Here is a 15,372-nt window from a genome sequence, read left to right on the forward strand (position 1 = left end):
TTTTTTTGATGTTGAGCTTCAGACCATATTTTGCACTCTCCTCTTTCACCCTCATTAAAAGGTTCTTTAATTCCTCCTCACTTTCTGCCATTAAGGTTGTGTCATCTGCATATCTGAGGTTGTTGATATTTCTTCCGGCAATCTTAATTCCGGTTTGGGATTCATCTAGTCCAGCCTTTCGCATGATGAATTCTGCATATAAGTTAAATAAGCAGGGAGACAATATACAACCTTGTCGTATACATACATTTCAAACTAATGTACATACATACATACATTTCAAACTAATGTATGTATTCCCCCCCCCCACATAAGTAAATCCCTCAGTCGCCAACACCCTCCCAAGCATCTTGACTAGCAGAGGTTGAATAGGCATCCTCACTGAGCTAGAGGGGGACTATTAGGAGTTAGCTTATCCATAGGAAGGGTTTCAACTTGATTCTCTACCTCCCTAAGGTTTTCTTACCTTCATCACTCATAGGATGCTAAGAGGTGGCTTACATGAGCAAATTACATTGATGAAAACCCCCCTGGTATGTAGAAAAAATCTAAGCTCTAGTCAGTTGTTGACTAGATAAAACATGCTCATATTTATGTGCAAATTATCTACAAATTGTATTTTGTTCAGTGGTTGTACTTCCTTTATCCCTTCCGATGTATCTTGGTGACTTTCCATGGGATGTCTGCATTTATTAAATTATGGATTATGCATTTTGCACAGACTGGAAGACTTTAAAACATTTTTCCATAAGTATGGCTGGAGGTAAACAACCAATTTTAGCCCAGAAAATAGCTTCTGCTTCTGTCAACACGTTGTTTATTTTCTCCCTGAGATAAAAAGTTCAGTTTTCTGATATTTGTACCAAGATAAAGTCAGTAAACAAGATTAATATAGTGTGGAAAAGGTTGTCAGCAGCCCTGGCAAAGGAAATAAGTTGCCTGTACACAGAACATACTGTAAACTGAATAAAAGTGTCAGGTCCACCATGAGATAATGTGATCATGAACCTCTAACAAAGCATGACATAGGCACAGTCGGCTTTTCTTATAGCCACAGTGTAGAAAATGGATTACTATATTCCAGGGATACCCACTGGAATAGCATGAAAACCTCATTTTGAGATTAATACAGGATGCAACCGGAGAGCTGAGCCAAATGTTTACCTCCAGCATTAAAGTAACTATTGAGTTGTTAATGTTATAATCAGTAGGTCATACAAGTATTTTTATTTTCAAAATCCTTAGAATTTCAAAGCCCGCGCACCTGTCTGGAGAGAGGGTGCTTGTTTTCCAACTTGTAAGTCAAATCAACTATGAAAATAAAAGTTTTATTTGTCTTCTATGTTTAGGCAAATGAAAAAAAAATCCCACAATTTTACCTCCTATCCAGTGAAACTTAATGTAGGTGTATTTCGGGAAGTAACAGCAATTTTTAACGCCCACTGTGTGAACACGCCCTTACATTATGTAAGGATGCCTGCACTCAAAACCACCAGGCCATATAAATGCTTTGGCTGTCCTAAAACCAATTATGGTGACATTTCCGTAAGCATCCTTGACAAATACATTTGTATTACAAAGACTGGCTGTGACATGTTTGTAATAAATAAATACGGTACTTCCTTTTTTTCCAAAAGTGCTGTAGTGTATCAACGTGATCTTCCAACAGAAGAATAAAATAATCGATTAAAGATTAAAAGCCTCTCTAAACAGGGCCGCCTTCAGATGTCTTCTAAAAGTCTGGTAGCTGTTTTTCTCTTTGACATCTGATGGGAGGGCATTCCACAGGGCGGGTGCCACTACCGGGAAGGCCCTCTGCCTGGTTCCCTGCAACTTGGCTTCTCGCAAAGAGGGAACCGCCAGAAGGCCCTCGGCACTGGACCTGGACTTTGGTAGCAATTAGAAACTTCCAGAGTTGGGTAGGGGAGAGGCATGGCTGGGGTAGTATTATGAACTGGGTGCCTACACTCTGAATAAAAGAGGTAAGGACACACACACTTGCCTACCTGTATATTCCTGGGGGGTTGGACTAGATGATCCTCAGGGTCCCTTTCAGTTCTATGATTCCAAAGTAACTGTGTGTCTTGGGGCTCTTTCCACTACCTCTTTAGGATCATTCCTCCCCCAAACCCTGTTGACCAGCATTTTTTAAAAAATGGAAAACGTCACTCAAAGATAGATAGATAGATAGATAGATAGATAGATAGATAGATAGGAATCAACTGATAATTGACTTGTTCATCACATGCATCTTATTAATGGTATTGGTGACTGACTTTTGTTTTCTTCCATTTATTTCCTGCATGCAGTGAGTACTGTGTGTTCTTAAATTCCTGTATGCAACTTATAAAACTTATTTATGCCTCCTTTAGAATACTGCTCCGGGCTCATGCGTCAACAAGAAAGCTGCACATTTGTCCCAGGAGTCTCATCACCATGAGTAAGTATCCATGTCAGGTTTATCATTATTTCAAAGGCTTACTTTAGATTTGTCCCTGTTTTAATTACATCTTGAATTTTACCCTAATTGTCCAGTCTATCAAGACTGTTTAGAATTCTGATCATGCTCTTGAGAGCATGTGCAAGTTCCCAGTACTGTTGTCTGGAAAGATGTCTGTGGATTAACCCCCGTCCCGTCCCGCCCCGCCGCCCCCTGCCCCCACAGTTCTTGTTATACTGTTCCTGTGTGTGCATAACATCTTTTGCATTCTCGCTTGTAAAACCAGAGGTGTGGCTAGAAGAAAAAGAAGCACGATATCTTTCTTAGGTCTTCTGTAGCTTCCTTTCCAGTAGAGCTGTGGGAGACAGATGCAGTCCAGGATTTTCATCAGAACTACTTGTTTTGATTGGCCTTCTCTGTGCATATTGTCCCACATGCTGGACGGAACCTGGAATATTATATTTATGGAAGTTTTGAATCTGTTTTATATTTTTCTGTAACATTGCTTTTTTATTTTTATTCTTATTTCCATTGAAGTTGGTTGTTGTTGTAGGTACTTTGGACTGGCTTTGCCCGGAACAGCAGTGTATATATATTTTAAATTAAAACAAAAACAGCTGCTTTTTATCCCTGTGTTTCCACAGTAAGCATATGGGAGGGGGTGGGTAGGTTGGTTGGTACACTGAGAAGATAGAGGGGCACATGACCCTTTAAATAGTCTTGTAGCAACCTAAAAACTAAAAAAAAAAACCACCCAGAAAACTTATTTAATGGACTAGAGCAATTTTTAATGTATGAAGTGCTATCCTAACTTGGCAAGTATTTGTACACACATAGTTGGGGAGAGAATAGTAAGCAGTTAAGTAAGCATTGAGGTCAGAGAGAAATGAAATGTACAAAACACCAACTGCGACAATTGCATTAAAAATGTGGGTGTATATAAAATTGTTACGGTGATTATTCACAAAGCATTGTTGATGATAAAACAAACTTATTGGTGTTGGTAAGCTAATAAACACTGGTAGTGAGATAAAAAGGCTAAACGGTGATATTAACTCTACAATTGCCGCTTAGTGCAGCATAATCCGAAGTCTGGTGAACAGTTCAACTCACCCCATACACTAAGGAAAAACTGTTCAGACACTTGGAGAGTGCTGTTCTATCAGTCCCTCCTACTTACTCAAATGGAAACAGAACACATAATTCCACACTGGGTTGCATTTTAGAGGTACTAAGTCTGCAAACCTATGCATACCGTGTGTGTGTGTGTGTGTGTGTGTGTGTGTGTGTGTGTGTGTGTGTAGCAGCAGTAGTAGCAGTGCATAGGCATTAAACCTGAACCCTCAAAATTAATAAGCGTGTTTCCAATAGTTGCAAACACTTTTTAAGTTTTCTGTTACTCTAAGTAATAAGAGCATTAGATTGTAGCAGCACCCACACAGAGAAAATATTATTAAATGGTGTAATATATAAAGAATTGCAGGATCTGTGGCATGAAACTCAATATGATTTAGTATATATCCACTTGCCCAAGCAGGATAAATCCACAGAATGAGATACATTCTTATATTCCTGTGAAAACTGCTATAGACCTTGAGAGTTCTGTAAAATATCCCATTTAAATAAATCATAGCCAAAGGCTACATTTTTCTGGTGGACAATAAAATACCCGAGAGCACGCACAGGCTGGTCATATGACAGCTCGTGCTTCAGTTAGCTATGCTACTAAACCTTTTTTTTTTCTTCCCTCCCTCAGCCATTGGTTTAGCCCTGGGGCTAGGAAGGAACATAGCCAGGTAAGAACCACTTTGATCAAGAACAGTTTATTTCATATATTTGAAGGTTTTTAACTGTCGCTTGTCCGGAACAACAGAAGCACCAATTTCTGAAATAAGGAGCAAAATAATCACTTTTTTTTTTACTGAAAACATCTGAAAATACTTTAACAACAAATAGCTTACCACAAAAGGGTTGTGGGTGTAGGCCCAGTAATTATCAGCATTCCAATTCACTCTCGAGGATATTTCAGTGAATTAGGAGAGTCTTGTGTACAGCAGCATGTGTACACATCAGAGTGCTCAACAGAGTCCTTAGAATTGGGCTGAGAGCATTTCCAGGGGGTCTTTGCTTTGTTAAATTGCCTCTCTGGACTACTCCTAATCTTTTGAGGAAAGCAGAGTCTTAATAGAACCAGAATACTAGATCATGAAAATATAGATATTCCGCTAGCTGGTGTAAAAGAGGCCTTGATAATACTTTCGTTTCACTTATTTTGGATGCATGACAAACACCTGTATTACCAAATCACTGTAAAGATCTTTCAGGGCTATAACAAAAATGGATAATAAATGGAGCACGCAAAGTGGTGGTTATAAGGGTATATAAGGACAGGGCAACCTTCTTGATGCCAGTGGGCCATCGCTGAATAGAATGGGTTCCTAAGAACCTGAATGTGAGTGCGGCTGCCGGACTGTGCCTAGATCAAATGGAGCCCCAGACGAGGCTTCTCAGAATAGAAATGTAAAGGGTTTTTTCATGAATGTGGTTTTCCTGCTATAACTGTGACTTTGACTGCCCCTTTTAGAAACAACCAAAAAGCTAAAACTGTGCTGCACATTTTTTTGTTGTTGCTAATAATACCTTTAGAGCTGGTCAGTTAGCTACAGCTGGTGTTACTTTCCACTCTTATTCTTCCCTGGCATTGCTGCTTTTGTGGTACTTATAGCTCTGCTTCACCTTCTCTTAACCGTGAAGGCTGCCACCTTTTGACATTAGAAAAGGGAGGAGGGACCCACTATCTTGTGCACTTATCATTGCCCACCAAAACCCAGTGCTCTAAAACTTATCATTGCCCACCAACTCTTCCATGAAGTGCTCATGGAAGACGAGGAACAGACTCCACCTGAGGATCTCTCCCTCATCACAGTTGATGAGGAATATGAAGACGAGCAACCAAGTCAGTCCTCTGGAAATATGCAGGTAACCTTGGAAGGGACAGCACATAGAAGAATCCCAACCAAGCCTATGAAGAGGCGTGTAGTGGTGATTGGGGATTCCCTACTGAGGGGTACAGAAGCAGTGATCTGTGGGCCTGACAAGATGTCTCGAGAGGTGTGCTGTCTACCTGGGGCCAAGATCAAAGATGTAACAGAACGGCTGCAAGGAATCATAAAACCCACCGACAAATACCCCTTCCTTTTGGTGCATGTGGGAACCAATGACACTGCAAGCCATAGCTTACAGAAGATCAAAAATGATTATGAGGCTCTGGGCAGGAAGTTGAAGCAATTAGAAGCAATTAGATGCACAATTTGTCATCTCTTCTGTCCTCCCAGTTGAACGACATGGCCCAGGGAGAGAGGGAAAAATAGGGGAAGTGAACAACTGGCTTCGCAAATGGTGCAAACAGGAACGGTTTGGATTCCTAGATCACGGTCTGCAGTTTCTTGAAGATGGACTTCTGGCAAGTGATGGACTGCACCTCACAAAAGTTGGGAGGAATGTTTTTGCCACAAAACTCAAAAACCTCATCAGGAGGGCTTTAAACTGACTTATGTGGGGGAGGGAGACAGTGGTCCTGAAGGTAGGAGTCTATCAAATGCTGAAGATGATCATCCAAATGTCAAGGACCAAATGGAGCAAGCAGCATGCAGACCTAGTGGTGGGACGAAAATATCCTTAAATAAGAGACATGGGGGAATGATCAACGGTCTTCAATGTCTGTATACTAATGCACAGAGCATGGGAAATAAACAATATGAACTTGAGCTCTTGGTACAGCAAACTAAATATGACATAATAGGCATCACTGAAACCTGGTGGGATGAGTCTCATGACTGGAATGTAGTAATAGAGGGATACAATCTATTTAAGAGAAATAGACCAAACAGGAAAGGAGGAGGAGTAGCTTTATATGTTAGGGATATGTATACCTGTGAAGAGATCCAGGATTTAAAACTTCAAAGCCAAATTGAGAGTATCTGGGTCAAAATTAAGGGAGAGAAAAACAACAGTGATCTCATTGTGGGAGTTTACTATAGATCCCCAAGCCAAACTGAGGACACAGATGATGCCTTCCTGGAACAGATGGCCAAGCATTCCAAAGGAAGTGAGATAGTAGTAATGGGGGATTTCAACTATCCTGATATTTGTTGGATGTCAAACTCAGCCAAGAGCATAAGGTCGAACAGATTCCTCACTGGCCTTGCAGACAACTTCATTGTCCAGAAAGTGGGAGAAGCAACAAGAGGATCAGCCATTTTAGATCTGGTCCTAACCAATAGTGATGACTTGGTTAGTGGGGTAGAAGTGGCAGGATCATTAGGTGGGAGTGACCATGCTCTTCTGGAGTTTATTATCCAGCGGAAAGGAGCAACCAAGCATACTAAGGTCCAAATTCTAGACTTTAAGAAAGCCGACTTCAGAAAACTTAGGGAAACGCTGGGTGAAATCCCATGGACAGTAATACTAAAAGGGAAGGGAGTTCATGATGGTTGGGAGTTTGTTAAAAGGGAGATATTAAAAGCACAACTTCAGGCAATACCAATGAGACGGAAACATGGAAGGTGCCTAAAGAAGCCAGGCTGGCTATCTAAAGAACTTTTGACTGAGTTAAGATTTAAAAGGGATATGTACAAAAAATGGAAAAGGGGGGAAATCTCCAGAGAGGAATTCAAACATATAGCCAGCACGTGTAGAGACAAAGTCAGAAAAGCTAAAGCACAGAATGAACTCCGGCTCGCCAGAGAGGTTAAAAGCAACAAAAAGGGCTTTTATGGGTATGTCCGTAGCAAAAGGAAAAACAAGGAAACAGTGGGGTCACTCAGAGGAGAAGATGGTGAAATGCAAACAGGGGACAGAGAAAGGGCAGAACTCCTCAATGCCTTCTTTGCCTCAGTCTTCTCCAAGAAAGAAAACAACGCCCGACCTGAAGAATATGGAGCAGATGATTCAGCAGGGGAAACACAGCCCAGAATAAGTAAGGAGGTAGTACAAGAATACTTGGCTAGTTTAGATGTATTCAAGTCTCCAGGGCCAGATGAACTACATCCAAGAGTATTAAAAGAACTGGCAGAGGTGATTTCAGAACCACTGGCAATAATCTTTGAAAATTCCTGGAGAACAGGCGAAGTTCCAGCAGACTGGAGGAGGGCAAATGTTGTCCCTATTTTCAAAAAGGGGAAAAGAGAGGACCCAAACAATTACCGCCCAGTCAGCCTGACATCAATACCAGGAAAGATTCTAGAGCAGATCATTAAGCAAACAGTCTGTGAGCACCTAGAAAGAAACTCTGTGATCACTAAAAGTCAGCATGGGTTCCTGAAAAATAAGTCATGTCAGACTAATCTGATCTCATTTTTTGACAGAATTACAAGCCTGGTAGATGAAGGGAACGCTGTGGATGTAGCCTATCTTGATTTCAGCAAGGCCTTTGACAAGGTGCCCCATGATATTCTTGTAAAGAAGCTGGTAAAATGTGGGCTAGACAATGCTACCATTCAGTGGATTTGTAGCTGGATTACTGACCGAACCCAAAGGGTGCTCATCAATGGCTCCTCCTCATCCTGGAGAGTAGTGACTAGTGGGGTGCCACAGGGTTCTGTCTTGGGCCCAGTCTTGTTCAACATCTTTATCAATGACTTGGATGATGGGCTTGAGGGAATCCTGAGCAAGTTTGCAGATGACACCAAGTTGGGAGGGGTGGCTAACACCCCAGAGGACAGGACCACACTTCAGAATGACCTTAACAGATTAGACAACTGGGCCAAAGCAAACAAGATGAATTTTAACAAGGAGAAATGTAAAGTACTACACTTGGGCAAAAAAAATGAAAGGCACAAATACAGGATGGGAGACACCTGGCTTGAGAGCAGTACATGTGAAAAGGATCTAGGAGTTTTGGTTGACCACAAACTTGACATGAGTCAGCAGTGTGATGCAGCAGCTAAAAAAGCCAATGCAATTCTGGGCTGCATCAATAGGAGTATAGCATCTAGATCAAGGGAAGTAATAGTACCACTGTATTCTGCTCTGGTCAGACCTCACCTGGAGTATTGTGTCCAGTTCTGGGCACCACAGTTCAAGAAGGATACTGATAAGCTGGAACGTGTCCAGAAGAGGGCAACCAAAATGGTCAAAGGCCTGGAAACGATGCCTTATGAGGAACGGCTTAGGGAGCTGGGTATGTTTAGCCTGGAGAAGAGAAGGTTAAGGGGTGATATGATAACCATGTTCAAATATATAAAAGGATGTCATATAAAGGAGGGAGAAAGGTTGTTTTCTGCTGCTCCAGAGAAGCGGACACGGAGCAACGGATTCAAACTACAAGAAAGAAAATTCCACCTAAACATTAGGAAGAACTTCCTGACAGTAAGAGCTGTTCGGCAGTGGAATTTGCTGCCAAGGAGTGTGGTGGAGTCTCCTTCTTTGGAGGTCTTTAAGCAGAGGCTTGACAGCCATCTGTCAGGAATGCTTTGATGGTGTTTCCTGCTTGGCAGGGGGTTGGACTGGATGGCCCTTGTGGTCTCTTCCAACTCTATGATTCTATGATTCTATGATTCTATGATTCTAAAGAGGCTTAGAGTGGCACTTGGAGTTAATTGAAGTTATATTCTGCTTTTCCTTCATGGGTCTCCAGTTGCATATATGGAGAGACCTAGCACCTATTTAAGTTCAGCATGTGTTTTTAGGCCATGCTCTAATTGCTGCTTGCTCCTTAAGGTAAAGGGTAAAGGGACCCCTGACCATTAGGTCCAGTCGTGACCGACTCTGGGGTTGCGCGCTCATCTCGCATGATTGGCCGAGGGAGCCGGCGTATAGCTTCCAGGTCATGTGGCCAGCATGACAAAGCCGCTTCTGGCAAACCAGAGCAGCACATGGAAACGCCGTTTCATATAGCGGTTCCTATTTATCTACTTGCATTATATCTACTACTCCTTATAAGCAGATAAATTACAAGGCTTGCTAATAAGCACTGTTGTTTATAGTTTAATGAAACAGAAATTCCAAGATATATACTCCGTATATACTTGAGTAGAACAGGCATAGGATAGGGGGTTGGAGAGTCGCAGCGCAGTGCTTCTCCGAACCCCCGGTCCTGTGCTTTTCTCTGCCGCCGCCTGCCTCACTTGAATATAAGCCAAGGGCGGCTTTTTCAGCACATTTTTGGTGCTGAAAAAGTAGGGTTATACTCGAGTGTATATGTAATTAATAAAGGAATCTCTGCCATACAGTGGTACCTCGCAAGACAAATGCCTCTTGCGATCTGATGGTGACTCGCAAGACAAATTCATTTTGCGAAAAATTCGTCTTGCGAATCGTGGTTTCCCATAGGAATGCATTGAAATTTAATTAATGCATTCCTATGGGCAAAAAAAGAAACTTCAATGCATTCCTATGGGAAACAGCGATTCGCAAGACGAATTTTTCACAAAACGAATTGACTCGTGGAACGAATTAAATTCGTCTTGCGAGGCACCACTGTATAGATGTGATAGTTCAGCTATCAACAGAGTTATAAGCAAAAATAAAGTCTCTGGCAAGCATTTAAAAATGAGTGATACTAGGAACTCACAATATATTAAGTTCCCAGGGGCATATTTAGGGGCAGAAAACTGACTTTGTCACCAGGCTTCCATCTGCCTGACTGTGCTCCACACCGAAATAGCACAAAAAGTTCACCTTCATGTCTAAAGCTGCCAGTGCTGAACTGTGTGGCCAGGGTACCATTGATGTTAAGGATTTTGTATTCACTGGAAAATGTACATTGTCTTCATATGAAATGGATAAATCATGCGTGCAGATTGTGCAGCAAAGACACGAAATGGGCTGCAAGCACAATACAGTGGTACCTCGGTTTATGAACACAATTGGTTCCAGAAGTCTGTTCATAAACTGAAGCGTTCATAAACTGAAGCAAACTTTCCCATTGAAAGTAATGGAAAGTGGATTAATCCTTTCCAGACGGTCCGCGGAGTAACCATTCATAAACTGAAGCGAACTTTTCCATTGAAAGTAATGGAAAGTGGATTAATCCGTTCCAGACGGGTCCGCGAAGTACTTAAACTGAAGCGTTCATAAACTGAAACATGGGTGTAATTGGTTCCGGAAGTCTGTTCATAAACTGAAGCGTTCATAAACTGAAGCGAACTTTCCCATTAAAAGTAATGGAAAGTGAATTAATCCGTTCCAGATGGGTCCGCGGCGTTCATAAACCAAAAATTCATAAACCGAGGTGTTCATAAACCGAGGTTCCACTGTAGAAGCAATGTATTCAACAGTTTAACAAATGGAGAGGGGCACTGAAGGTGCTCCTCACCTGGAGCTCCATTTGATATTGGTGAGGTCCTGCAGGAACACTCACATTCATCTTCTTAGAAATGCATTTGATCTTGGAGTTGGGCAGTCTTCAAGCATAAGATTTAGGTTTTAAGCTCATTAGAGGGCTTTTTTTTTCAGTCCAGCATCATTTTCTTGTAACTGAAGTGGCAAACTGAAATCCCTTGTTCCTCCAATGATTTGTTTACAAAAATCCATCACAAAGACCTCTCAAGTACAGGTGCAATGATTTGCTTATCTCATTTGGTTATTGAATTTTATTCAACTTTATTTCCATTAAAGCAATAATCTTAAGTGCCCTTTTGAGGTTTGTTTTCGTGCTAGTGAGTACATACAGCTATTTTTGCTGTGCTCATTATTTACAAGTGTCAGTCTTCTAAACATAGGTTTTTAATAATAACTAATGATGTGGTTTAATCTTGGGCGGGGGGAGACTTCTTACTGTTGCATAAAATCGTGTTGCAAAGTTTGAACAATGAGGGAACAAACCTAAGATCTTGGTGAGAGCAGCCAAAGGGCTGATGGGCCCCAAATAGTGGGGAAATGTTGAGAGAATGTTGGGAGGATGTTGAAGGTTATCATAGATCCATAGGATTCTAAGGCCCCTCATTTGCTAAACACACCACCTAAAATAGCCCTGAGCTAAGATTAGGATTGTTGTGTGAATTAATTATGAAGCTTATACTAATTTCAAAAGCCCCTAATGAAATTAATATCAGAATGAAGATAGGTGGGAGAATGATTTTTGATTCCTCAATATGAAACTCTTAAACCTTAACAACTTTGGGGGTTCTCTCCCTAAAAAAGGTTGACAACTATGGGCAACCTAGAGGCGCCGGGTGAATCATTGCTCCCCAGCGCCGCATATGCTTAAGACGGCCCTGGGTGCTGCTAACACAGCAGTTTGATTTCACCCCTGGAGGCACACTCCATTGTCTCTCAAGACAGACGGGGATGCCAACTAACCATTACTAAAATCTGACTGAACTTCATTATAATTCTCAATCCAGAAATAATGGCAAAGCAGTGGGATTGATATGACAACAGTAATTATGAGGTGCTACTTTTATCTATTACTAATAATGTAGAAATTTAGCATCTATAATCATTATTCATTCTTACAACAGCTCTGTCAGGTCATTATTAGTCTCATTTTTAGAGAGTTTGTAAAATAGTAATTTCAGAGATTTGAATGTGAGCCTCTAAAATCAGTTCCTCTAAGTACAAAACTGTTGCTGCTCATTTCAAATTAAAGGAGATGGTGAAGTTACAATATTACTGTGATACACCTTAAAGCTAAACATATTGTAATGGCATAGTACGCTCTGAATTACTAATTAGGCATCTTGACATGAAACTTTACTATAATGCAAAACCACCTCTGTAGAAGGCATACAGGAATAAATGAAAGAGGACCTGAATTAAAATGTAGGTAATACCGTATTGCCATTTCAGTAGTTGCACTTTGGATAAAGTATGTTGTCAGGGCTGTCAGGCCCTTTGCTGAAACAACATAGTACAAAAACATGACAAGGCTTAGTATGGCTTGTTTCTAAAAAATGCAAGCATCATTGCATAGTTCTTATATGTCTTCTGAACTTTCTGTGTAGCTTCAACTCCTGCGGGACAACCGATCAGAGAGAGGACACAAGAAAAACAGTTCAGTGAAAACAGCTAGCAGGTAAGCTAAATATGCAATGCAGTTTACAGTTTAAGTGAGATCCTAGCCAATATTTTTAGCTAGTACCCAAACTGCTGATATAGAGACGGAAAGAGAGATGATTTCTTTGTCTGGTCAGCTGCTATCTGTCTGCCACAGAAGATCTTAAAAGGAGTCCAAAAAGTGTTAATCAATTGGACACAGATACCTGTGTATATAGTTGTGCTGGAAATACCTTGTATTGAAAGGGGGCTGTTATGTATGCTATACTGCTTAGATTCCATTTATCATGATGTGGATATGATTTTCTCACTTGGAGAAGTTGTCCTGTAATCTGTAAGCATCATGAACTCGAGTTTAAAATGAAAACTTGCAGTCTCCCAGATTAAAAAAGCAATGTATCTATCTGCTTGTCTCTTCTTCTTTCTCCCCACAAGCATTTCAAGTGTTCCCTTTTGTTTTGTTTTTCACAATGTTAAAAATTGAGAGAGACTGGTAGAAAAAATTGAGACATGGATCTCTTGGCTTCCAGTGCATCTATTTGCCAAAGTAACAGCACTGGGGTTTGTTTGTTTGTTTTTATATAAAAAAATGTTCTCTGGAGAATCTGAAGACCGTTACAAGAGGTAGGTTGAGTTAGTATTGAAGGAAATGAGGGATTAATTTTAATTGTAATCTTTTGCAGGGTTTTGTTTAAATACATCCTGCGCCTTCTCATTTTCTTTTTAACACAGCTAGCTTAGTTGATCTTGGGACTGTTGTGATGGTACTGGACTAAATTAAACATGTATATTTAGGATATCTTTAATTCCGGTATTAATAACTACAGGTTATGTAAAAACAGGGTAGGGGGTTCAGGGACACCGGTCGGAGACCTGAGAACAAGAAGTTCCACTATGCCTCTATAGCAAGCCTTTTCCCATTAGGTTGGTGGGAAATCCCTTTCCATCTGAACGGAGCTTGTTCATTTTCTTCTGATGATACAGATGACTATATTTTGTTACACAGATGTGACAAATAGAATTACAGCTGCTCTTTATTTGATCTTCTAAAGAGGCAAAGATGTGCAAGTGTTACTTACGCCTGCTCCCTTTTCCCCACCACGTCATCTGTTGTTTGGGAAGGAGTCCTAATTTGCAGTAGATAGAAAATTATTTGTTGTGTTGCAGGTTTGCCAAAAATAAATGAAACCATTAATTACAACATTTTTTGAGCAGCTGTTAATAGATTGGGGTAGGAAAACTGTACATTACACTTACTGGTTAATTACCAGAACTATAATTGTTTGATGTAGCTTTTGTGGGAAATAATGACAGCCCCCAAAAAGGTGGAAACAGATTGTATACAAAGTGAGCATCATACCTTAATGGCAAAATGGAGTGTTTTTCTTGCTGTGTGTGTGTGTGTAGGGGTTTTTTGTTTTGTTTTGTTTTTAGAAAAAGGAAGAAATACAGCTATTTGTTCTTCCTGCTCACAGAAGGGTCGACCCAAAGGCAGGATAATTTCAGGTGACCTGAGCTCTCAACTGAAGGGGGCTAGAATGCAGGGTAGAAGTAGGCAGGCAAGTTGGGAAGTAGGCAGACTGAGAGAGTGAAGGAAGCAAATGCCAAAGCCAGACTTGGAAGGGTGGGTGGAAACCAGGGGGTGGGATGGTTTGGAGAAGAGGATTGAGTCCTCCTCAGCTGTCACCTGGTCGCAGACACTGCATCACCCTGTAGCAGAAGAGGGAAGAGAAGGGATGTAGGGCCACCACCAACTCTACTAAGAAGCCAGGCTTCTCTCTCTCTCACAATCACCTGGCAGCAACAGGCACAACCGGCTGCAATAGAGGAAGCTAGAGAAGAGGTAGCAGACCACTTCACTGGCACCATCGAGACCCCAACAGTTTTTGACTCCTTCTCTCCTTCAACGTTTCTACATCAGTGGCTAGTTAAAATAACTTGTAACCTGTGCATTTTTTTCAAAAAATGTATGTTTAGGGGTACTCTCATTTTGACTCAAGAATATCACCGTTTTATAGTTCAAATTGGGGAAAATGAATGCAGTAAATGGACAAAAGTACAAAGATTCACAAAATGTTTAGGGGAATTGCATACCCCTGTGTACCCCCCCCCCCAAGAAAACAGTGCTGCTTGTAACTAAGATTGTGCATCTGAGTTTCTTTATTTCCTCCTCCCTCCCAGTCCTTTTTCCTTTTGTGTCATGCCCTTTTAGACTGTAAGCCTAAAAACAGGCAATATTTTGTTTTGAGAGGATCTGTAAGCTGCTTTGACTGAAGAGCAGGAGATTAATAATTTCGTTAAAGAAATAATGAATAATGCTGGGACAGTGTTGCCCTTTTCACCTTTCATTCTATAACCATGAGTAGCTCGACCACAAGAAACAGCAACATACAGGCTGGAAGGCTTCCTGTTCATTCCTGCCTTACCTGCATCAATTAAGTGCTTTTGTTTTGTTTTTTAAAGCAGTTAAAAATCGAAAGTTTCAGGATTCTAGCAGCAACCAGCACACTGAAAATTCCTAAATTGTTACGAATCGGTGGTTTGTGTCCAGTTTGGGGCAGGCAAAAGAGGAAGGTGGAAATTGATTTTCCCTCCTGCTTCTCCCCACATCAACCCCCTGAGCATTGGGGGGGGGGCTTCTGAATAGGGTGGGCTGAGGGGGAAGGGGATTGCAAAAAATCACACAGAGGCACCTTCTGTGAGCAAAAGCTTTCCTGACACAAGATGTCTCCACCATCACCATGTCACAGCCCAACGCATCTAGAAGAACTCATCCTGACCCTTTGAAATGGGTTTTGGGGAGGCTGCCAGAGAAGCAAGAAGTGGCTGGAAAAGTCACCTTCTACTGTCACTTATTCTCTGGATGAAATCTGATATGTTTCAAGTTCCTACCAAGCCTATTAACAGTTTTGGTATTCATGCTTAAGCTCCTG

The 15,372-nt window shown here is 41.2% G+C and overlaps 1 protein-coding gene across 1 annotated transcript in view; it reads left to right on the plus strand.

Moving 5' to 3' along the window:
* The window catches only part of GPATCH2 (G-patch domain containing 2), a 107,190-nt gene that overhangs the window by 61,431 nt on the left and 30,387 nt on the right, over window positions 1-15,372 (plus strand). The window contains exons 6-8 of the mRNA XM_035111346.3: window positions 2,373-2,440; window positions 4,197-4,236; window positions 12,388-12,458. Coding sequence (XP_034967237.3) covers window positions 2,373-2,440; window positions 4,197-4,236; window positions 12,388-12,458 — 179 coding nt within the window. The remainder of the gene's footprint in view (window positions 1-2,372; window positions 2,441-4,196; window positions 4,237-12,387; window positions 12,459-15,372) is intronic.

Source organism: Zootoca vivipara, chromosome 3, assembly GCF_965207765.1.
Source record: "Zootoca vivipara chromosome 3, rZooViv2.hap1.1, whole genome shotgun sequence".
NCBI lineage: Eukaryota > Metazoa > Chordata > Lepidosauria > Squamata > Lacertidae > Zootoca > Zootoca vivipara.